Source organism: Marmota flaviventris, chromosome 1 (genome assembly GCF_047511675.1).
Source record: "Marmota flaviventris isolate mMarFla1 chromosome 1, mMarFla1.hap1, whole genome shotgun sequence".
Lineage (NCBI taxonomy): Eukaryota > Metazoa > Chordata > Mammalia > Rodentia > Sciuridae > Marmota > Marmota flaviventris.
In genome coordinates, this window is record NC_092498.1 from 146,262,723 (window position 1) to 146,287,225 (window position 24,503).

Genomic DNA, 24,503 nt, shown 5'->3' on the forward strand with positions numbered 1-24,503 from the left:
TCACACAGACCACAGCACCCGAGGCAGCTGGTGCCATAGATTCTGGACCAGTCCAGGGAAGGCAGAGCAGAACCCCTGCAAGGATGCTTTGCAATTGCTATGAACCCCATCAGTAGCATTGCGTCCTCCACACACAGAAGCCGAGACAGAGAAACAGAGGGGTCTCTCCACCCTTCATGTCCAATAACCCCTGAGGGACTCTGACCTTCCAATTTCTGCAGCTCTGAGCTCTGCAAGGTGAGAGTCCAGGTTCCCCCAAATGGTCACATTTTTGCCAGGGGACAAAGCATGGCTCTTTCTGACTACAGCTATCGTTGCTACAGGGCACTTGGATGCTGTGTGTCTGGGGACTAGCAGGAGAGAAAAGGGGTGACCACTTTGTCAGGAAGATTTGACCCTGATTGACAGTTATGCAGTTGGGGGAGGGCAGGAAGGAATCCATGATGAACGTGTGTGATCCAGCTGTGTCCCCAGAACTCTCCTGACCAACGTTAAGCAGAGAATGACGCATGGGGCAACCTGAGACCAAAAGGAGAGCGTATTTGTGGAAGGGCGCAGAATCCTTGGGAATGAAGACTTGGATCACACCACTAGCCAAGCCTCCAGGGCCTGTGGAGGCTTTGACGTCCCTCCCAGAGGGTCTGCAGGGAGCACGGCTGATTGGCAGGCGCTGTGTCTTTTAATACATACTCCAGGCTTTGATTCCATGGGTCACGCATCCCACACCCAGACGCTCCCAGCCAACGAGTGGGCACCGTGGGGGCCTAGAGCCAGGCCGTTCCTGCCCCATGGGGGATTCGTCTAGCAGGCTACTTTGAATCAGGGCCTCCCCATCAGCCTGGCTGAGACTTTCTCAGAGCTGTATCATCATGTGTGATTCCTCCCTTCCAATCCCCCCACTTCCGTCCTCCCATCACCAGACTCTCCATGCCTATCCCTGCCCCTCCTCTTTGTATTATGCCCCCCAATAAGTCTCTTGCCCATTGTATTAGCCCATTGCTATAACAGAATACCTGAGGCTGAGGGACTTAGAAAGAAATGAAGTTTACTCGGCTCACAGACTCAGAATCTGGATGTCCAAACAGCATGATGCGGGTTCTGCCAAGGGAACCCCTGGCTGCATCACATCATGGCGAAGGCGTCATGCAGGACAGCATGGGTGAGGGAGAAATCGGATGTGAGATCAGAAGCCAGAGTGACCAGGGAGGGGCCAGGCTCGTTCTTTGGTAACCACCCTCTCACAAGAACCAACCAACCTCCCACAAGAACTACATGAAATCCTGCTGAGGGCAGCACCTCAGTGACCTAATGACCTTCCACTAGGCCCCGCCTCTTAAAGTGACAGCCACCTCTTTACATTGCCATACTGAGGATCAAACTCCCAACACATGTGACTCTGGGGACGCACTCAAATCATATCCAAATGGTAGCACACATCTGGGGTCTTCTACTGAAGGAGCTCAATCAATCAATATGTCCCTTTGTACACTTTTTTGTTAAGGTTATGTGTATGTGTGTGTGTGTTCATCCAGCAACTAGACTGGGAGATGCCATGAATCTCCAGGGTTGGGGGGCTATTCCTCATTAACAAGTTTTTCCCCCAAAGTACTAGATTGATCTAGAAAATATTTCGTTCTTATGATCATAGCCTAGCAATAGCTATCATTTACCACGTCTTTATGATGTGTCAGGTACTGTGCGAAATGTTGTGTGTATGTCACACCATTTTTACATAGGTCCTATTTTTTTAATCTCCTTTCTGTAATGAGAAAACACAAGCTTCGAGAGGAGCCATCATTTGGGTAAAGTCACGCAGCTGGTCATGGGCCACGTTGGGATTTAAACGCCAGCTGAACTATATATTGTCTCCCAAGTTCTGTTTGGAAAGGACCTTAAATGTCAAGTAGTCACTCACCACCGAGTGATCACTGGGGCCTCTTCCACCCATCGAGAAGCCAGAGAGCCCTTGGTTGAATGCCACCGGTGCTGGGGAGCTCATTTCCTCCCTAGGGAGCACACCCCTTTGTAGACAGAAAAGGGAAATAGCACCCACTGAGCCCTTTCTGCCAAACAAGCTCTATACACTTGTCATTCTACTTGTTACTCCCAGGGGCAGGCATAAGATGGACGGGCCTGGCCATCCCTGTACATGGACTTCCCATCCATAATAAAACGGAGGCTTGGAGAAGTGACTTGACCCAGTTCTTCTAACCAGTAAATGACAGGGTCAGAATTTGAGAAGCCTTACTTCTTCCAGTTCTCACCTGGCTTTGGCAGGTGAGTACTAACAAAGGACATAGGAGCTGACCTTCCCTGAGCGCCTCCTCTGTGCCAGCCACGGTACTTTGCATAGATGGTCCCATCTAGCTTTCAGCCTGGTCCTTTGAGGCTAGTGACCATGGAGGCTGCTCGGTGGCTAAGTCAGCTGACTCCAGAGCTCACGTCTTTTAAAATGATGCTCTGCTGCATAGGTCTTTCTTCACATTGAGCCAAAGCCCTCTTCCCATGCCTTGGGCTCAGACGGAACTCGTTGAGTCCCTCTTTGCCAAGGCAGCCTGGGCTCAGAGCTGAACATTTCCCACTCTGTTTTCTCACCCTCAGCCCCATCCTCTAAACACAGTTCTGTTTATCTGCATTGTTCTGAAAGCGCTTGCTGTTGCTTAATGCTGCCCATAGAGGAAACAGAACCCGAACTTCCCATGAAAGGGGAGGTCAGATGCAGTCTCCTGACAATGGGGAGGAAATAATGACTTCCAGCCATCCACACCTGGAGCCGCATAGTCAGGCATTTTGCATTCCGTGTGGAGTGTCATCTTTTGGGGAAGATAAGCCCATGATGATATCATAATCCTCAGCAGCTCAAGGTTTAGGCAGAAACCAGGAACTCGACTGATTCAGGGTAAAGTAATGCCAAGGATAAGGCATGCAAATAACAAATGTGCAATAATTTTTTTTTTTTACAGCCTGAGAACCTACCTCACAGGGTTATTGGGGGATTAATTGAATTAATGTATGTAAAGTGCTTAGTCCAGTACCTAGCACAGAGTAAGCAATCCATAAATATTGTTAGTATTAATATCTGCTATGAAATGAGCCCAGCACAGTCAGAATGCCTAATTCTTCCTAGAGGAAGGATGTCAGGAAATAATAGCAGCACCCTCAACCAAGACTTCTCATATGCTCAGCTTTTATATATATTATCTACTTCAATCCTTAACAACCTGTAGTAAATCTGTTATCCCCATTTCAAAGATATGGAAGCTGAAGCTCTCTCTATAGAGGGCCCTTCCCCCAGGTCAGGCAGCTAAGTTGTTAAGAAATTGGGTTTTAGAATCAAACAGTTCTGACCTTGAATCCCGGCTCAGGTCCATGCTGTGTGACCTTCAGCGGGTCACTTAATGTCTCTGGCCTCAGTTGCTTAGTCTGTAAAACAGGGTAATATAACAGCTTCCTAGGTGGAATGCTGTGAGAATTCTGTTGCCGTTGTAATATAAAACACTTAGAACAGGGTCTAGCACGTTCTTAATAAACATCAGAGACAATTATATTCGTAATACACACGTGTGTTTATATGTACGTGTGTGTGCGTGAATGTATACCTGTAGAAGGGCTTTGAAGGATGAGCAGAAGTTTCTCAGGCAGGAAAAGGGGAGAATTAGGCCTCCTGGGTTAAGAATTGCCAAAGGCACCCGTTGTGCAACACACACACACACACACACACACACACCCCATCAAGGCACAAGGAACCACTCAGGGGTTAGCAGCAGGATGAAGCAAAGGTCAAAGGGAGGAGACGTGTAGAATGGTGGAGGAAAAGAATCCGGATCCTTAGATCTAAGAGGGGAAAAGTAGACCTTAGAGAACGTGGCTCTCCCGCCAGCCACCTGCTCAGAGCCTGAGTGCAGCTGCCAGGAGTCGGCGACCCCGCCCCCTCCAGCCCCAGCCAATGAGGCGGCCCCGCCTGGCGTCCCGTTGCCCGGCAACCGAGGGGCCCGCACCTGACTATCGGCGGCTGCGCCTCTTACCCTGCCTGACCACGGCTGGGCTGAGCCCCGCACTGGGGCCGCCTGGGTTCTTGGACTCTGGCGGCAGGATGGGGATTTTGTTGATGGAGTTTTATTTTCTTCACTTTATATTCTATTTTGCTTATCGGAGGGAAAAAGATACGCTTCTGAAGATGGGGGAAGTTTATAAAAGTTTGTAACTTTCTGAAAAGTAAAGATTTCCACCTTAGCCTGATTTCGTCGCCTCGGGACTTCCTTATCCTGTTTGTGGGACACTCGGGTGATTTGTTTTCCCATTCCTCCTCGCACAGAAACCCTTCTGGGGGATTCTGTGTGGCTGGAACTTGGGAGTCAGGGAGGAATTTCTGGAACTCCTCGAAAAGTAGAAGATTCTGGAAAAGCCTGAGAGATTTCCAAGATGACCAAGGTGCCAGCCACCAAAAAGATGCAGAGTTCCCCCAGCTCGGGGGCCGTGTGGACCTGTTATGATTCAGACCCTCTGACACAGGTAGGTCTCCCCATTCTGTCCAAACAAAGAGAAGTAGGTATTCGCCACCAGACCCAGGAGGGAGGGGAGAAGGGAGAAGAGTCTTGGTGTGATTCAATTGTCCAGACACATCCCTGTCACTATTCAATGGTTGGTTTCTCCCAGACAATGAAAACACAAATCAGAACAGTTCACTGGGACATCCTATTAGCCAGTAATTCCAAAATGATGGAGTAAATTGGCAGTGACACCGTAGAACATCAGAAAAAAATTAAGATGAATGGTAGGTTTGCCGTCGCAGAACTGATTCCCAGAGATCCGCTGGGCTCGGGAGATGTGCGTATTCTCTCTCAGTGTTGAGGCTGCAGGGCGTCAAACTTGGGGGTTTGGAGGCTGGGCTTACTACTCGTCCTCTGGGTGACATTGGACAAGTTGCTGAACGTCCCTGAGCCTTTCTTTGCTCCTGTCTACAAAAGGAGAACAGGAATGAGGCAGAAATAGCTGAAGAACTAAACACAATCAGATATGGAAATCGACTAGCATGATGCTTTTGCTTGCTCCTGTGTACATGGGGTTGTCGATTTGAGTGATAAAGAAAATTTGGCATGTCGTGAACGATCCAAGTCACGGGTTTCTGTTTTGAAGTGATTGTAACTGGGTAGGCCAGATTTATAAGTGTGCCTTGGTTTGGAACCCTCAAGTCCCTCCGTAGTCATGAATCAGCCACGTTAGGGAGAGGGGCGATGCTGGTCCACTCTGGTCTATCCACAGGGGCATGCACACTGTGGCTCAGAATCATGGCCCAGGAAAGTCGGCCCGTGGGGAGTCAGTGCACACAGGGGAGCTCACCAGTGCTTTGCACATGGCCCCAAGTGTCCTCTAACTGATCTTCTTGGAAGATGGACACACCATTGTGCACTCCTCTTGCTCAGCCCTCTTGGTGAGATCCGTCTGCAGGAGGCAGCTTTGCGAATCTCCTTTCATCTCTAAATGCTGCACAGAAGTGTGTTTGATCCAAATGGCCCCCTTGGGGACTGAACTTCCCAGGATAGCAACCAGGGTAAGAGAGTGAGGAGCCAGTTGGGGGTTTCAGTAGCAGCCGGGAGATCAGAGCAGGATCAGCTGACAGGAACAGGCTGGGTTTGTCCTGGATCTGTAACTTAGCATCCCCGTGGCCTTGGACAAGAGACAGAACTTCTCTGCAAAATGGGGATATTACAGTCCCTCTGCATGAGATTGCTGTAAGCATTCAGTGACTCAATGTAGGCCACCAGCCCTTAGGACAATTCCTGACCCAGTAAGTGCTGCTAAGATTTTAATTGTATGTTTATACCCCGTTCATTCAGCAAAGATTCACTGATTCCCTGTTATGTGCTGCAAACTCTCTTCCAAGAACCTCACTGCCCAGAGGGCCTATGTTTGGGGTGGGGAGTGAAGGAGGGAATAGGCAAGTGATTATAATGCAAGGTGAATAGTGATGTGGTAGGGAAATAGCCTAGGGTCTCATGGGAGCAAAGAAAAGGATAGCTAGCTCAAGACTTGTGTGTGTGCGCGCGCGTGTGCGCGTGCTATTTGGGGAGGAGAGAAGACAGGTGCCTATGCAACTCTTCCATTCAAGGATAGAGAAATGAGGAATATGGAGGAAGATACTGAGGTCAGAATGCCACACAGACCCTGTCTCTTAGATCAGAAGGCACTGATTAACCTAAGATGGGTTAACTAGAAAGGGAAAAATCACAGGAAACCCTGTAGACAGCGGGTGGGTTGGTCATCTGGGGCAAGTAAAGCCAATGATAATGACAGTTGTGCCCCAGAGGATGATGGTTGGTAGGGAGCTGCCTTGGCCAACCTTGGCTCAGGTGCATGAGGTACATTCTCGAAGGCTTCCAGGAGCAGATCTTTCTTGCTCCAGAGTTCCGCCCCCTCTCTATTTCATCATCCATTGGGCACCACAGGGGATACCGGGAGAAGCTGCAGGGCATGATCCAGGAGTTTCCAGGTTTGTTTGGAGCAGAGGAAAAAATACCTAAAGAGTATAAGAAAATGCCAGGCAGCCAGTAGGTGTCCATGGGGAGCACTGTAGGAGAGATCCGGCATCCCAGAGGAGGAAGGTGTGGCTGCCCCCCACCCCCGCTGCATGGCCCTAGGGTCCACGGCATTAGCTCCTATTGGGGGGGGCAAGTCTTGGGGAAACCTTGAAGCCCTCTGAGTCTAGACCTTTCTCCTCCTCCCAAGGACAAGCTTTTCAGATCCTAACTAATGGGGGGCAGCACTTAGAGCGTCTTCTTGTGGTCTTGTTTTTGTGCTGTTGGTTTTTTCTTCTCCCAGGCAGAAGAAACATAAATATGCAAATCCTCCACTTGAAGGTCTTCTGTGGAAGAAACCTTCCAGCCTGCCCCCGTGTTGTGCTCCCTAATCTGTAAAAGGAATCCCTTTGGGCTTTGTTTCCCACAGAAGCAAAAGAGAAGTCTAATGGGATTAGCCACAGACCGGATGGAGGGAGGAGCAGGCTGCTGTGTGTGTGTGGGGGGGGGGAGATGACTGTGAACCCACAATTTTCATCTTGGAAAAAGCTAGGAAGGGGTGGGGGGAATGAAGAACACCTCTCCCATGTTCTAGAATGGGAATGCTATTGGCCAAAATCTAAAAAGTTGTGGGATCCCTGAGGCAAGCTCGGTCTCTCAGAAACCGTGTCATTAAAAATCCAGAGAGAAGAAAGCACTCCCTAATTTGGGCAGATCCTAAGACTTCCCGGTTCCGGGGGTTCTGCTCATATTCTAGCTGGGTAACTAAAAGTAGAGATTCTTCAGCAAACTATGTGGATGTGAACCCCAACTCTGCCGCTTACTGGGTTGCATAACCTCTGGCCGGTCAGCCTCGATCTCCTCTGCAGGGCGGGTGTGCCATTTTAAGATGCATCTTGATTATGTTTTAATGAGAGGATAAGATGTGTCCTGGTTTCAGAGATGTTAAAACATGGGAGGGGAGGGATGTGCATCTTAGAAGAGGTGAATTATAGCTTAGCCACCATGATACGGTCGGTCGGTCCTTTAATCCTGTTAACAACCTCCATGATGAAGCTGGTATGGTCTTGCACCTGGGGAGACAGACACTTGCAGAGCGCCAGGGTCTAGTTCTCTGCTGAGAAGTGAGTGGGCAGGGCTGGGGAGCAGGGGACAAAGCAGACAGAACCCTAGGTATGCAGAAGACACAGACCTGCGCGTCTTTTCTCCACTCCCCCCAAATAATGAAGGAGCGTCTGCGCCAGGAGAATCTTGCTCTGCACCCAGCTGAGCCAACCTGAATCCCAAAAGGAGAATCAACACCGTTTAGAAAGACTTTCCCCAGCAAGGAACACCTGGACGCCCAGCGCAACCACACGCGTCCACCGAAAACGTGAAATGATTTTCTTCCCTGTCCGGGTGGAAGGAATCGCAGCCTAAAGAGGCGAACGCTGGTCCCTGGGGAGTGAGTCACGGGTCTTTGTCAGAAGTGAGCCCCGAGCTGCCTGACCTCTTTGCACTCTAACCATGGGGACCACCGCCCCCCGCCCTGCACTGAATCACTCACTGACTACCCTGAAAAAATAAAATATCCAACAGCCACTTGAGATTTAATTCTGAAGAATCCCAAACTGGCTGGACCTGTTTTGAGGACACACCTTAGACCAGAAAAATAGCAGTGACTCCTTTTCTTTCTCCAGGGGCTCCTCTGACTGCATTGTTTTGCCAACGGCAAAACTCAAAGGTCTATTTATTTCCTTTCCCTCTGTGGCCTAACGCTTGCCTTAGAGAATCTTGCTGTGTCTAATTGCAGGCCCATGTGACAGGCGGCTTCCGTCTGTGATAAATCAGGGTGCAGGCAAGAAGCCCGTTCATTACCTCCCAGCACAGGAAGAGCGACAGACACTCTGGGTGCTGGCCCAGGCCCTTCTGCAAACAGGCAGTTGCTCAGGGAGAGGAGGAGAGGGGCAGAAACAGATCACGGGCCCTTGCGGATGCGACTTAGAAACGCTGCCTTTGAAGTCACACAGTATGTGAGATAGTGCATGTGTAATACTGAGCCCAATCCCCAATATATGGTTAGTCCCCAGTAAGTAGTGATTGTGGTTATTAGTACCACTTGTGCTGTGTCCTCCCTTGGAGCACGGCCACCAACATTCTGAAGACCCAGTCACCCAGGACAGGCTGAGTACTCACATTACCAGCGAGGCCGTGTCCCAACTTGAGGGCAGAAAGGAAGAAGCAGGGGGCAGGAACCTAAATTTGGTTCCTTGCAGCAGAACGAGGTACCTTGCAGGAGAGAATGCCTGACCCATTTAGAAACCCCTGTTATGGAAAAGGGGACAGCCGGGTTCACTAGTGCACTCAGGAGGTTAAGGTTATTTGGGAGGCAGAGGACGGAGAATTGCACGTTCAAGGGCAGGCTGGGCAACTCAGCAAAACTTTGTCTTAAAAAAAATAAAAATAGAGCACCAAAACCTCAAAAACATAAATAAATAAAAATAAATACATACATACCTAATCATATAAATAAATCAATAGAAAACCAGGTGCCCCTGAGCATGGTTTGGGTCCCTTAGATTTATTTAACTGCCAACACATCCCCATTATTCAAATTTGGATTCCATAGAAAACCAAAAGATAGGAAGCGTAAAGAGAAACACTATGCAGCCATTAGAAAAATTTCTAGTTGCAAATAAGAGAAAAACTGGAGAAGACTGACATTAATGTGAATTCATCTTTCTCCTATAAGAGATCCGGAGGTAGAGGGTGCTGGTGTTGTTTCAAGAGCTCACTAGTGTCAGGGCTGGAGGGTCTCTTCCTTCATGGTTACAAAGTGGCTTCCCCAGCTCCTGGCATCACATCCACCTTCTATAGAAAAGGAGAAAAGTGGAGAGTAAGAGCTGCGTCTGTGTCTTTTGTGAAGCAAGCAAAGCCTTTCCTCTTATGTCTCATTTGCCAAAACAGTGTCACAAGCCTTTTCTAGCTGCAAGAATGACTGAGAAAGTGTGTATCTCACATAGGGTAGAAACCCTGGGCGAGGGAGAGGTGGTAGCATTGGAGATGAATATTTGATGAACAAATGACTTCACAAAAATTCAAACACTGGGGGTCCCAAACCACACACACTGATGAAGATGAACCCCAAGAGGAAAGAGATCCCTATTTCCTACCCTGTGCAACAACCGATTGGGAATGTCAGGGACATTTGTCCACAGTGGTCCCATATAAAACCCATCAGAAGGTTGGGGGGATTCATTCAGCTAATGTTTACAGAGGTCCAAGCATTCTTGTAGGTGTGGGGGAGTACAGAAGGGCATGAAGGTACACACATGGGTCGCCATTCTGGACCCTGGAAAACACAGAGGGCTTGAGGAATTCAGGCTTGACCAGCCTTTGCACAACCAGAGAGGGAGACCTAGTCTTGACTACCTTTCAACACCCGCACCTCCTCCCAAGATGCTGCCTTCAGCTGCAAAACTCAAAGGCTGCAAGAATCCATAGGGGGTGCAGTGGCGAGGCGCACTCCCATGAAATCTGACAGAAGCCAATTAAACCTTTCTCGGGCTGAATACACCAACGTATTTTTCTCGGAGATCTTTCTGACAGCTAAATCCAAAAATCATAATCTCCAGTAATGGGATCCCTTCTATCACGAGTTGGTGGCATCTTCCCTTCTACATTCCTGTTCTCAAACTCTGCGGAGGAAATTTCTTGCGGGGCTCAATCTTGATAGAAGGTTATTTCTGCCTACCTTGGAATTTTATGCCATCGGTAGCTTTAACTCAAACACCGGCGTGTCTGGTGATCTCTCTGCAAGACTGGAGGTGCCTCCGGGTTTCTGGATTTTGCTAAGAGGGAAGGCCACATTGGCGGGGATGGTTTCTGGGACAGGTGCAGGATGGTCAGAGTTCCATAGTGAACCGCAGCTCAGCGGCAGGGAGACCGAGAATCCTCCCCATTGTAGACTGGTACGTGGTCAGGAGCATCTCCTGAAGTGTATATTGTCCCCCTCCACGTGACAGATGTTACGAAGGCACCAACAGAACCAACTCTGGCGTCTTCTCCCAAGGAACCCACAGTTCTGTTGGAGAGAATATTAATAAGGAGCTATGAAATTAGGAGGGCAAATGAAATGCACCAAAAAGAAAGAACAGCCGGGCACGGTGGCACACACCTGTAGTCCCAGCGGGAGGCTGAGGCTGGAGGATCGCAAGTTCAAAGGCAGCCTCAGCAATTTAGTGAGGCCCTAAGCAACTCAGTGAGACCCTGTCTCTAAATAAAACACAAAATAGGGCTGGGGATGGGGCTCGGGGGTTGAGTGCCCCTGAGTTCAATCCCTGGTACGCCCCCCTCAGATAAAACAAAGAATGGGCAGTCATCCCTCAATGTCCCTAAGGGATTGGTTCCACGACCCCCTATGGATACCAAGCTCTGATGATGTTCAGGTCCCACCTCAGAGTGGCACAGGATTTACACAGAACCTACGCACTTGAGATACTCTCTAGATGGTTTATAATAATTAACGCGACCTCAGAACTCTGCAAACCGTTGTTAACTGTCTTATTCAGGGGCTGATGACAAGAAAGAATTCTGTACATGTTCAGAACACGCTCAATTTTTTTTCAAAGATGCTTTATCCATGGCTGGCTGAACCCGTAGATGCAGAACCCACAGATACAGAGAGCCAACTACTTTCAGGAGCTTAGGGGTAGGAACAAGTTCAGTCTCAGCAAGAGGCGTCAGGGAAGCCGACGGATCTGAATCTTGAACGCTGGCTGGATACAGACAGGGTGGGACGAGATGCTGAGCCAAAGCTGGAACCTATCCTGGAGGTAGAGAGGAAGGAGATATTACCTTTCTCCTCCAAGGAACAAGTTCTTCCAGGGTACCTGGGATGTGACAGGTGCATCCCCCACCCACAGAGCCCAGCAGATCAATCTTGTCATTCATTCTCTCTATATATATAAATAGATCTATGCGCACATTCAAAGTGGCCCAAGTTTCCCTCCCAGAGAGTTGCCAGATTAGGGCGGACTTTGCTCCATTGATTCCCATCAAAGGGTTAAATAATTGCAAAAGTCGAATGGGATTCTTCTTTACAGAGGTTGGGTTTCAGCAAGGCACTAGGGACCCTATGGGCAGTTCTATGCATTGATGGAAGGTAGGCAGCATCCCGGGATGCGGTCCCTCCTGTGTGACAACCAAAGATGTCTCAAAATTGCCCTCAGCAGGTCAAATGCCCTGGCTGAGAGCCACTAGCGGAGGAGCCCTGAGGTCCTGAGTACCTTTCCCCATCTAAACAAGTGATGCTCTCCTGCACCCAGTGTGGGTCTCTGCTCTCCCCCTTTCTGTTGCCCCTGGGGTCCAATCAGGTACTCGAAGGGAGGTGTCCTGCCTCCCTCATCAGGTGACCACCACCTGGTCCCCAACACCAGCGTTTCTTCTCTGGATGGTTCCGTCAGCCCTCCCAGCACCCCCCTACCGTCCCTCTGACTGTCTTCCTACCTTGTCCTTCCCTGAGTAGAAGCACTCCAGTGCTCCCCGCACTAGTGCCCCCAAAATGAGAATGAGTGGGACTCACAAGGCTCTGCACAGTCTGCCCCCAGCCAGGTCCTCCAGCCCCAACCCTCCTCAGGGGCCAAACTGGGTTTTCCATAAGACATTGAGCTTCATCTTCCTCGTCCTCCTGGGACTTGTACTTTTTTCCCAGTGTTAACTGTGGCTTCCTTAGCGAAGCCTTCCCTGAACACAGCCTCCTGAGCCACCTCATGTGCTTCCTGGAGCCTTGAAATTCGCCCTCATAATCCTCTTCCTTTGCAAACCGGAGGCTCCTTAAAAGACAAGAAATATGTCAGCTTTGATCGTTGCGGTAACCCTAGTGTCGCACAGTAGGGGTACATTTAAGACTAGGATGACTGGTTCCATGTCTCTAGGGTTGACTTGTCTCATAGGCAGTTCATTAGCATCAAAGCTTGGGACCTGAAGAGGAGCCTATGGTCCAGGTGGGACCTAGGAAGGGAATAGGTTAGAGCTCCCCCTCAATATCTCCTCTGAAATAGCCCGATCTTGATTGGTCTTCCATGGCAAGAGGTTCCTAGAGCTCCCAATGGTGATGGGGCAGGTATCGCCCTGGGTTAGGAGGCCTGGTTCCCAGATCTCCTACTACTTGACTGTTTACCTTTGGACAACCCACTTAACCTCTCTGATCTCTTCGTCTTCATCTGCAGAAGCAGGAAAGGCTCTCTGCAAATTCCTGGGCTCTCTGGTTACCCAGTGACTCTAGAGAGCAGAGTCACAGCTGCCACTTTTCTGAGCATCTGTGCTCAGCATGTAGAACAGGTGCGATCTTAACCCCTGTCTGAAGAGATGACCACGGTGAGCTTTGGAGAGGTGGCCAAACCTCCCGGGGAAGCAATCAGTGGTGTCAGGATTTGAGTCTAGGACCCAACCGCTACGGGGAGCCTGAGTTAAGAAGACAAGCCTTGCAGGCCATCGTGACAAGGGACAGTAGACAAGGATCTGTCCAAGTGGGGCTTCTGGGGAGCAGTTTTTGAAGAGCCTGTCAAAAAAAATTCTGGCAGAAAAAGGGAAGTGCCAATTTTCGCTGTAGGCAATGCAAACAAGAACGTGACAGTGCCCATGACCACAGACAAGGACATTTGCATTCACGTGAGCTCTTGCTAAAATATGCCATCGAGTTTCTGGCAGAGAAATACGGCGAGGGATGGGAGAGAGAGAACAGAGGGGGGAAAAAAGTCCTGTGTGCGGCTCAGACTCATCGTTCTAAGTGATGCTCATTTCCGTGAAGATTTATAAACCGCTTCTAATTAGAGCCACCTTTCTAAGAAAAAGCATATTTGGATCCCGGGTCAATATGCTGCCAAGACCAAGCAAGATAACAGAGAGGATGTGAGGCCCGGCTCATGAGGGAGGAGGTTCTGGGGCGAGCGAGGCCGAGATGTTGATCATCAAAACAGATTAATTGGGTTGAACAATTTGGGTAAATATCAAGTTAATAGGTTCACCCTGAATCTAAGCTCTGACCCACTGATTTTTTTTCTACCCCCCACCCCCCAAAAAAGGTAGCCTCCCCCGGCGCTTAGAAGCTGTGAATTAAATAACTCTCTCTCTCTCCCTGTCACCACCGCCTATTATGACACCTGACGATATCTGCTAGTTGCTCCTCTGCTTCTTTTAGCTTAATTATTGCAACAATTTCATCTGTTTAAAAGGAGGAAAAAAGAAGCCAAGCGAGCCCCCCACAAGGTCCCCAAGAGAAAGCAGCCTCCCAGCTCCCGTCCAGCCCCACGGCCTCCTGGTTCCACGAGTGTCCGTTTCTCTGTCTGCCCTGCATGGTGACGGGCATCTGTCTGCTGACTGTGTACTTTGGGTCAAAAGGTCACTAAACAAGATTGGGGACTCAAGGGTCCAGGTGATGTCTGCAACCCAACGCAGGGGGTGGCGAGGACGTCCCCAGCTGTGGATGACAGGGCACGCGGACTTGGTTAGGGGTCTGGGGGTTTTCAGCACAAGGCCATTTCCTGAAGGTTCAGCTTTCCCAAGGAGGAGGAGGGCTTGGTCCCCAGAGCACGGGGCATCCTGCCGATTGGGGGGGGGGGGTTGATAAAGAACTTGATCTCAAGTGGCAGCTCATTAAGGAGCCCAGGCAGCGTGATTTCTTCACTTTCCAGAAGCCTGGCTCTCCACAAACCATGTTATTGCCTCCTAATGGGGGGGGGGGGTAGAAGCCAGGAAGGCCTGCAAGTTCCAGGCCGGAAAAGGCTCAGCTGCAGGGAAGGCCTGGGTGAGGGTGCCCTGGGCTGCGCCTCCCACCAAGGTCACCCCGCGAAGGCACTGGCTTCCTGTTCCAGCAGAGGCAGGACTCAGGCCAACCCAGCGAGCCCAGGATCCGTCTCTTGGGTGGAGGCAGCAAAACAACGTAAACCAACAGATGGCCCCCCCGCCCCAGGTCCGAGAAACTCCGAAAGTGGGGACCGCTTACCTAGAACCAGAGGGTCCCAGAGAACCCTCCAAGGGCCCCTTTTATTGATCTCGCAGAGAGTTTGGAAGCTGTGCATTAAATAACTCCCTGTCCCAGCTCCAATCTCCTGGGTCTCTCACTCTGCCCCCCCCCCCCCCCCCGGTCTGCAGCCCCTGTCCTGCCACCTCCCCACAGTGAGGTCACCAGAACCCTGGCAGCAGCAGCGTCCAAGCTCCGGCTCCGCCACTTCCCAGCTGTAGGAGCTCGGGAGACTCACCTCTCTCCTTCCAGGACTCAGTTTCTTCATCTGCAAAATGGGGGTAACCATGGCCCCTACTTTTAGTGGCAACTTGGGTAAGCAGGATACCCGGGTCGAGACGGCTGGCCGGGCGTGGGCTCGGTACTTCAATGTGGTCTGAGCATCTAGATTTTTTTTTTTTTCCTGTTGGTTGATTTAAAAAGCGAAACAGATGCTGTCTTGGGTCCCGGAGCACATTCGTGGCTCATTTAAAACAAGGCAGATCAGGAAGTTCCTGCTGTGGAGAAGCTGTCCTGAGTCTCTCTCGCTGTCTCCTCCCTTCCCAGCTCCGTGGGGCTCCACAGTAACAGCCCCCGTCCTGCACCCGCTGGTACAACTGTGTCACCACCAGCAGCCATGAGCCCACTGGATGAATGATCATGGATTCCTTCATGCCCAGCCACCTGCAGCGGCTGGAGGATCACGGGCCAGTCAAGGCTGCTGGAAGACACGCAGCAAATATCTGTTGACTAAACCCGTCCTGCGTCCTTGTCAAGTCCCGGGCCTGTGACCCCCTGGGATCCACCAGCTCTGAACCACACGTATCCTATGGGAAAAGCGTCACCCTGGATGGTTTTCGTAAAAGTTCCCCTGGTTCTTTTCTTCTAGGTTTTCTGGATGATTCCAGAATATTCTAGAAGTCAGTTCACCGAGACATCTCCTCCCAGACACCCAAAGGTGAAATATCCCTTTGAATATCTGTGCTCACGAGCATCCCGTCGAGTTTCCCGTAGAGACTGTGCCCCTTAATTTATTATTGGAACAAGGGGTCACCGTTTGCTTCTTTCTCATTTCATTCATATTTATATCCATTTACCCATAGTTAGTTCATGCGAAATTTTATGTCTAGAATCTGTTACCTTCTCAAGCCATCTTTCTTTCTAGAAACTCTGGCTAAGAACTCCTGTCAGTCTTTCACCCGACTTCAGATCTTCCCCTCTAAAGTGTAGGACAGAACGTCCCCAGGAATCTTCTCAGTACAATTCCAGTCCCCAGACACAGATCCCGTCAGTCCCTGAGCTCACAGTTCCCCTCCTTCCTGGCTCCTGGTCTGTTTTTCACTTTATTCCTGTGCCTACCCAGAGACTAAATCCCCTAGAAATTCCAATGAGATCCACCCCAGAGGCTTCACATCACCAAGGCCTGCGGAACTGCCCTTTCGTCCCCGCAACGTCTTGCCTTGGGACCCTTTTGGCACTCTCTTTCATTTTCCTGGGTATCCTGAAGTCTTTTTCCGTCAGTAGATTTTTTTTTTCTCCCAAATGACTTTATGCTCCCCCAAATGCTTTTAAAAAGAAGTTTTATTATAATATGCACAGAGAACAGTGCACGGGTAGAATTGTACAGGTTTATCAATTTTTGCACAGCCAGAAAAGACCCAAGAAGCCTTTTCCACAAAACCAAGAGACAGAGCATCTCCTGAACCCCCAAACTCTCTCAGACTCCCTGAGAGGTGACCCTGTTACGTCACTGTGAATCATTTGGAATTCCCTCTTGTGAGTGCCTGTTTGAGTCTTCCGTTTTTAAAAAGTGCTTTGTCCTGTGTTATTGATTTGTGGGAGTTCTTTACATAGGGCAAGCACTGGTGCTTTGTCATGTGTGGGCACATATCTTCCCCTGGGCCTTTCTGTTCTTTTTAAGGGTGCCTTTTGGGAGCAGAAAGTCTTAAATTTAAGAAAATCAAATGTATCGATTGTTTCTATTGTCGTTGGTGCTTTTTTTTTTTTTGGCATTTACTCCAGGATCGACAGACATAGTAATACCAATATTGCTGTAAACAGCCGGTTTTCTATCAATGTGTCCCCGCATTTCCTCCCCTGATCCCTTCATCCTTTCCTGCGGGTCCCCAATTCCATCTGGAACCAGCTTCTGGAGTCCCCAGATTTGCTGCAGCTTGTCTCTTGGTGCTGTGCTGTTGCTGATGAGAAATGCCACCAGCGTGTGTGTCTGACCCTGTCCTTATTTGCTGCAAGCTTTGAAGGACATTCTTGTTGGACACAGAGCCATGGAAGGGCGGGTCGGAGGATTGTTTGCTGTTTGTTGGGCGCTCTCGGGCTGTCCTTCCGTCGTCCCTGGCTTCTGTAGTTTCTAAGCCCTTTGCATTTCCAATTCGGAGCATCTTCTTTTGCTCCCACGGCTCTCTAGTGTCTTTGAAAATATGATGTTTGTGGTTTTACCCTTTTTCTTTCTTTTTCCTTGTTGCGATGATAACAATAGGCTTCTCTCTCTGCCAGATCCTACTCAGAAACTGGACCCACACCCTCCTTGTCAGGGACTCCAGGCTGGGACACGACACTTGGCTTCCCTTCTTCCTTCTCTGATTGATTTTACCGTTTTGTTTTACTCATTGATTCTTTTGTGTGTCAGGGGGTACCAGGCATTGAACTCAGGGCCACTCGACCCCCGAGCCCCATCCCCAGCCCTATTTTGTATTTTATTCAGAGACAGGGTCTCACTGAGTTGCTTAGGGCCTCGCTGTTGCTGAGGCTGGCTTTGAACTTACGATCCTCCTGCCTCAGTCTCTCGAGCCGAATCTTTCTCATTCTCAACCAATTTTTGAGGTCTGGACATGTATAAACGTGAATGCGCACACTAAGTCTACAGCTTAGAGGTTTGACCAGCATCCATACCCACGAGCCACCAGCCCAGATGAAAGGCACAGGCGGGAACAGGAGGCTCCCGTGGTACCTGTTGTTTGAAGCACGAGGGGCACGGGCTGTCACAGGCTGTCACGGGCTCCAACAGCAGGAGGACTTAGGTTAGTCAGGGATTCTGAAAAAGCTCCCCAGAGAAGCTCTCAAGAGGAGGTGGAGGATGAAGGCCGGCTCGGGGTGTGGAGAAAACTCAGTGGACACGGGAGGCAGATGGAAATGAACCCATCGCTGAGCCTCCACCCTGGGGGGGCAGGTCCTGGGATCCACGTTTCATTTAATCCCAGAACAACTGTGAGAAGTGCTTGAAGCAGAGGGCGAGTCTCTTGGACATGAATGACCGTCCCTGGTGACACCATCCGTGGTCACAGCAGGAGTCAAACCTGGCTCTGTCTGGCTCCCAAGGTCATGTTCAGCCCAGACCTGAGGCCCACCCTGACTAGCCCCACTGGAGGGAGATGGAAGGAACCGGGCAGACTGCAGAAAGGTCAACTCGTCCCTGACACGTAGCAGACACCAGAAAAAGAAAGAAAGAGAGCATTTCTTGAAAAACTAAACAAGCAAGAAAAGGAAGCACTGGACCGCAGCAGCGCACTTCCTGGTTCATGTTGAATTCATCTCTTGAAAATAAGAACAAAGAGATGCATCACCCTCCTGCCTCACAGGGTCCCCGTGCCATTCGAGTTGGGGTCTTCTTGTGCATTTGTTTTCTTGTTCTGCTGTGGTCAGAGGCAAGAGCCGAGAGAAAGTGGGATCAGAGAAATGCCAAGGGGGTTGACAGAGCAAAGCGCAGAGGGATCCACCGTTAACCAGAGAGAGAGACACACAGAGAGAGACAGACAGACAGACAGACAGAGAGCCGCCAGGGGTCTCGTGCGCAGCCCATCTGTGGGTCATTTGTCCTCTTGTTGACCGGGAGAAGGGAGCGGAACCCCAGCGGAGGCTGGCCTCCATGGGAGGCACCTAACAGCCAGTGGAGGCGGATCAGAGGCCGTGTCTCCCCAGGAAACTCAAAGTGCAGGCCACAGTCTCCTCGACGGTGGAGATGCTATGTTGAAAAGACCCCGGGTCCCCGCCTGGAGTCCTGGGGTCTCCCTGAAGAGGTGCAGAAAGGGCTTCTTACAAAGCCGCTTTACGGAAACTCACGCACTTCATCTCCGACCCGCAGAGGGGACGCGTCCTCACCTTAAAGAGGAGGAACCTGAGGACCGAGAAGCCCAGTGACTTGAGGGAGGGTGAGGGACCCGGAGGCCCCATTTCCTTCTACCAGAGCCAGGACTGCGCTGCCTCTTGGACCCACACTTCCCAGGGGACAGGGACAGGGGAGCCTCAATATCAGGCATGGGGTGACTGACTCCCAGACTGAGGTGGGGTGTTGGAGAAGCCCCCCCCCATCCCACTTAGAAAAAACTTCCCTGGGGCGACTCCAAGAGGAGGTCCCCGTCATCAGCAGAGGACCTAAGAGTCTCAGATCACCCCAGCTAATGGATGAGAAAACTGAGGTCCAGGTCAAGGGCAGGGGGGCAGCGAGGGTCTCTCGGAACAAACACAGCCCTGACCTGTGGGATCAGGCCAGCCACCCCAGGTGGCATTTCGAGGCAACAATGCAAGTAACAGAAAAGGCTTCATGGCCCTCGCTGGGGTCCAGCCTTGTTCCTGGCACTTTCACAGGGACTGACGCATTTGGCCTCTGAACGGCCCTAAGGGGACGCCCTGACGTTCCTCCCTATTTCCCAGATGAGGAATTGGAAGGCAGAGGTCCTTCTTGTCCCTTCAGTCCCTCAGAGTTCCCGCTCTGCACGGTGATCCCATATCCTGTAGCCCTGAGCCCCCCAAACTCCGCGTCGGAGGGACCCTCACGTGTTCCTTGGACAAGGTGAAATGAGGTGTCAATCAATCTTGGTGCTCAGGCTCCTGAGCTAAGCCCGCAGAGCTGGGTCTCAGTCTGGGCTCTGAAACTGACCACGGCGACGGCCGCCCATCTCTGGGAACATGAGAGGCTCCAGATGTGCGTGATTTATATCTCAATAAAACTGTCCCCAAATTATTATCTTTTTAAAAAAATTGAGCTCTGGAGCAAGAATCCCTGGGTTCGAGCCCCAGACCTGTCACTTTGTAGCCGCACGCCCTATAAAGTCTAGAGACCCGGGACTGGCTGGGGAGGACAGTAAATGATAATGACATGCTTAGCCATCAGTATGGCTAAGACATGGGGACAGCCACTGACCCTTTGCAAGATTCCGTGGAGGTCCAGGGTGCCGCTGGAGAGGGACAGGGATGCCTAGCAGAGACACTGGACTTGGACTTACCTCTCAGCCAAACAGTCAAGAATGACACCTTCTGACTTCTGAGTTCAGCGTGTGGCCACCGGATGCCCCCCTGCAGTGGCAGCAGGGACAGCAGACCCTCCCACCCTTCCCTGACCCATTTTTCAGAAGACATAATTAACACGAGTTCACCAACGTGCCCCAGGAGGGTTTCCATGGAGACTCCCTGCTGTTGATTAGCACTTGGCAGGTGGAGCGGCTCTGCGTGGGTCCAGGCCCACGGCCACTTACTGGCCCTTTTATTTCTCATACCCCCAATTTAATGGGTGCTCCTGATGGCTCCTCCTCTGCGGTGATCTGATCATTCTGCAGGTTCCCCCCCCCCTTCCTCCTCCTCTTCTTTGAGTTTTCCCAGTTAATATCCCAAGAGAAGGGGAGAGATGGGGGAGACCTCCTATTCTCTTGGGTGGCGGAGGAAGAACCGTGGAAGGACACTGACCATGCTGACCACGTGGCGAGGGCACAGCTGGGGATTCCAGAGATTTAAAAAGTAAAATAAAATTTTAAAAAGGCAAGTTTGTTCTTGAAGCTGAAAAACACAGAAGCACACACCCTTCTATGGGGCCTTGCTCGCCACCACTGGAGGGGTGGGCGCTCAACCCAGGCCTGAGAAGTCTCCATATTTGGAGAGAGAGAAACTTGCAGTGGAGATTTGAAAATGCAAAGCACAGAGGCTCATCTCCAAGCAGGTTTCGCTTTCAACCCAGAAAAGGGTAAAAATTGCAAGCGGAGGGCCGTCCCAGGGGGATGGAGAAGCTCTCTAGTGTTGTGGGGTTGAAAGACATTTGGACCTCATTGTATTCCTTAAATCCGTGTGGCAGGAGGGATTCGGAGGGCTGCCGGAGTTTAAAGTCAGATGAGTCCTCGAAAGCTGACATAAGCTCCCTAGGAATCAGCCTTGCCAGAGAAAGAGTGATGTGCGGTGGTTCAGAGTATGGACTTACTCACTGGCTGTGCAACCAAGGGCAAGTTACTCCACCTCTCTGAGCCTCAGGATCTCCATGTGTAAATCAAGAACAATAATGGTACCTACCTGGTGGAGTTGCCATGAGGATAAATGGGTTGACGGGTTGAGGCAGCATCTGGCATGTGGTAACTATCCCCGGGTGATAATTGCGATTGTCCCCTGCCTTTGTCTCTCAGCACAAGGCCTGGGATGGACTAAGTGCCCAGTTATTGATTGTCCAAAGGATGGACGTGGTGATGTGGGGGTTCAGAGACCTTTCAAGGGCATCAGGACATGTGTCAGTCACCCAGATTTTTTGTGGGTCTGAACCCAGTTACTGAAAGCAGGAATTTCAAATTTAAATGTCTTCAAGGCCCAGGGAGGAAGCAAATGAGGAAAGTCAGCCAGGGAATAGGGACACCAGGCCCCACCTCCAGGTCAGCTCAGAAACAGGGGTCCCTCAACCTGCCCCAGCCCACCTGACACCCGCGCCACCTGGGATTCAGTCCTCCACACCCCCTACCCCCACCCCCCAGCACGCAGATCATTCCAAACAACACAATCAATTCTTAAAGTTCAGTGTCTCTCCAACCCACGGAATCCATAATGAATTAAGGAAAGCGTATCAGACATCATCACGCACTGTTGTTAAGTTCTGGGCAAAAAAAAAAAAAAAAAAATTGCCAAACGTCAGGCAGCCGGCCGGCGCCCCGGTGCTCAGCAGCGTCTGGGAGCGCGGCTTAACTTGTCATGATAATGAATGGCCTGCGCGCACAGGCTTGGGACTGGATCCCGAACGATCAGGTCGGGCTGGGAAAAGAAGCACCTCGCAAAGGTGACACCGTGTACCCCGTTTACAAGGCAGCGATCCCAGGCACGCAGTGGACAGGGGCGAGAGGGTCCCTTCCCACACAGCTCCTGCAAACTGCATGGGGCGGGGGGGGCGGGAAATCTGTTGGTAGAGGTCACGCGGGTGGAGCGAGTCAGCTGTCCCCGCCCATCTCGGGAACCTCTCTGGCATCCTGCCATCAGCCTAGGCCTTGCAGGAGATGCATCTGCTCCATAAAAACCACCTCTCCCTCTCGGGCAGTTTGGTGTAAAATGTGGGACCCTTTTTGTTCATCAACAAGGGCCCTGGAACCTTTATGCCTCCGCTGTGGGACACCTGGTCTCTCCTTAGCTGATTCCATGCTTCAAGCATCTCATGTTTTCTTCATTGAGCAGCCATTGCTGGGGGACCCATTCCTCCTATAGGAGAAGGAGATCACAAAGCTGTGGTGACATCAGCGAATTAGATCCTTGAGACTGTTGTGGGGCAGATGGCTCAGAAAACACACCAAGTCCCAGGTTTGTCCGAATTGCAGAGTCTTTATTGAGCCTGCCAGCCGGGGACTGCTCCCTGCAGGACCCGTAACTGTCTCTGCAAGGAACAGCCCCCAGCCTGAGTGTTTTAGGATGTTTAAAGGCAAAAACCACATCCAGGTTGGTGTAGCTGCAAGCAAGCAGGCACAGGAGCTGGACTGGGCAGCCACGTTGGTATTTCCCACAGGACTTCCCAGGTTGGCCCAGCAGCAAGCAAGCAGAAGGGAAGTGGGGTCAAAATGACCCTTAGTTCAGTACAAGTTAGAGAATGGCTACTAACGTCTGGACCATCCACCTCTGACAAGGTCCATTGCCCAAGAAAAATGGAAACCAAAGAGAACAACTGTATAAGCATTGCTATTTTGTGGCGCCAAGTATGTTATGAGAAGTAACTATTAATGGGTCCAGAGGCAGGGCTTTCCCACGGGAGAAGCATTTCTTACATGATATGGAGTCTCAGGGTAAAATGGAGTCTGTTTGGTCATTGCCCATAGAGCCTGGCCCATAACAGGGACGATTAGAAAGCACAGGACCCCAGAGTAATGCCCGTGTCCCCTCTGGGGGAAAGGGAAGGCAGAGCAGAAATCTAGAGAATTCCAGGGATTTGTCTAAGGAGCCTAAATCTCAAACTTAGTTCCCAGCCTATTTCCAGAGTTTAGATGGAGAAGTGGCTCAATGAGTAGTGGTGGAATGAATGGATAGAGGATGGATGGATGGATGGATGGATGGATGGATAGATGGCTCCTTGCCTTTTATTTGTCAGGAAAAACAACCACCTTTATAGTCGGAGCAGGATTCGAATCCCAGATCTACCACTGACAGGCTGTAAAATCTTGGACAAGATGCTTTGCTCTTCCAAGCCTGAGGATTTCCCACCATCCTTCGGGGCCTGGCCTCGGAGACGCTCCTAAACCATTGTTTAGAGTTTCTAAAACAAACCCAGCATCCATGCAGTTCTCTGCGCAGCTTCGCTTTCTAGCCCCAGAGCTGTTATTTCTTCAGGATTTGGTGTCTCTCCAAACCTCCAGAAAGACACTGCCTTGGAATTCTTCTGCACAACGCGGCCAGGAATCCCCCACCCTGTCTCTGAAAAAATAACAAGATTTGCAGCCTCTATCCTTTATTAAAAGGGCTTTTGCTGAGGCCCCGTGATGACCCCAGCCAGGACCCTCCCAATCTGGTGAGCCTCAGGTGGAAGGTGGCCAGGACACAGAGGTCAGTCAGCCAGGGGGCAGCTGAGCATTGGTCTCTTAAGAGTTTGGGGGTTGAATTAGGCCGACCTGGGCTCCCCCCAGCTAGTGGGAGGAATGGGCTCCTCCACCTGAGAGCTTTGCCTCTTCACCTCTCTTGTTCTCCTAGGTAAAGTGGGGCCACTGAGATTTGGAGCTGATACTTAGGACTGAGACAGCTAGGAGCCACCCTCTCATAGCCATGGGTCCAGGGTCCTGGAGAAACAAAGAACAAGACAGGGACCCTCATAGGACAAATTCTTAGAGATTTGATCGACATCTGGAGAGTCAGGCAGAACCTTGGTCTGAACCTTCTAGAAAGCACTTCTGTCTTCAAACATCCACCAAGGAATTTTCACTCTGAGATACAAACGGGTGGCTGGGCCCCACTTTGATCAACTTGGCCTTGTTGTGACCAAAAAACCTGGTAAGAGCAACTTAGAGGAGGAAACGTTTATTTTGGCTCATGGATTCAGAGGTTCAGTCCGTGGTCTGCTGACGGGCGCGAGAGTTCCACCCACCTGGGAAAAGATAGAAACCCCAAATGGTGAAGGCGCTCTTGCACCCACTGTCTGACAGGGTCACAGCGTGGGGGACCCTGTAGTAGGGCCACACCATCTGGAAACCGGAGCCATGTGGAATGTTAAGAGTTTTGCTTATGATACTCATGATACGGATAACAGGGCACATGTCAATCAATAATAGAAGTACGCAAGGCCTGAGATGTCAGGAAAATTCCCAGAATGAGACTAAGGATACAATTAAGACGTGCCCTGAGCTGTGTTTCAACATATCTCAGGATACAAACAATAGTGTTTTTCCTCAAGCCTGAGCAACAAGAAATGTTTATCCAAGGTTAACAATTTGCACTAAGCCTCCCCTCGACCCCGCCGTTCTAAGGCCACAACCTGTGCAACATACATTCCCCCCACCAACAGACCCTCCTTTGCCTTACACAGGAATTCATGATGAAATTGGGAAACAACACAGTTAATATTAATGGCAAATGGGCTGAAGTGCAGAGCCTGCCCTTTAGTTAAAGAATACAAAGATGTAAGACTTGGTGTACTTTGACCAAGGATCAGGGAAACTCTTTAAGAAAGCAGTTAAATAGGTCATATGAAAAAAAAGAAAGGAAATGACCTTGGAAATTAAAAGTAGAATAAAGTTAACATAAATATATTTTAGAGGCACTTCAGAGTAGTAGGCTTT

At 50.5% G+C, this 24,503-nt stretch overlaps 1 protein-coding gene and 1 long non-coding RNA gene across 2 annotated transcripts in view; one reads left to right on the forward strand and one right to left on the reverse strand.

The window, feature by feature from the left end:
* Positions 1-4,422: 4,422 nt before the first annotated feature.
* Positions 4,423-24,503, forward strand: part of Ccdc60 (coiled-coil domain containing 60) — a 137,811-nt gene continuing 117,730 nt past the window's right edge. The window contains exon 1 of the mRNA XM_027923236.2: positions 4,423-4,512. Coding sequence (XP_027779037.2) covers positions 4,423-4,512 — 90 coding nt within the window. The remainder of the gene's footprint in view (positions 4,513-24,503) is intronic.
* On the reverse strand, positions 9,075-15,029 carry LOC114081842 (uncharacterized). The gene is made up of 5 exons (XR_003580860.3): positions 14,756-15,029; positions 12,079-12,328; positions 10,672-11,323; positions 10,249-10,578; positions 9,075-9,365 (listed from the first exon to the last, which is right to left on the reverse strand). It is a non-coding gene; the product is annotated as an uncharacterized lncRNA (long non-coding RNA).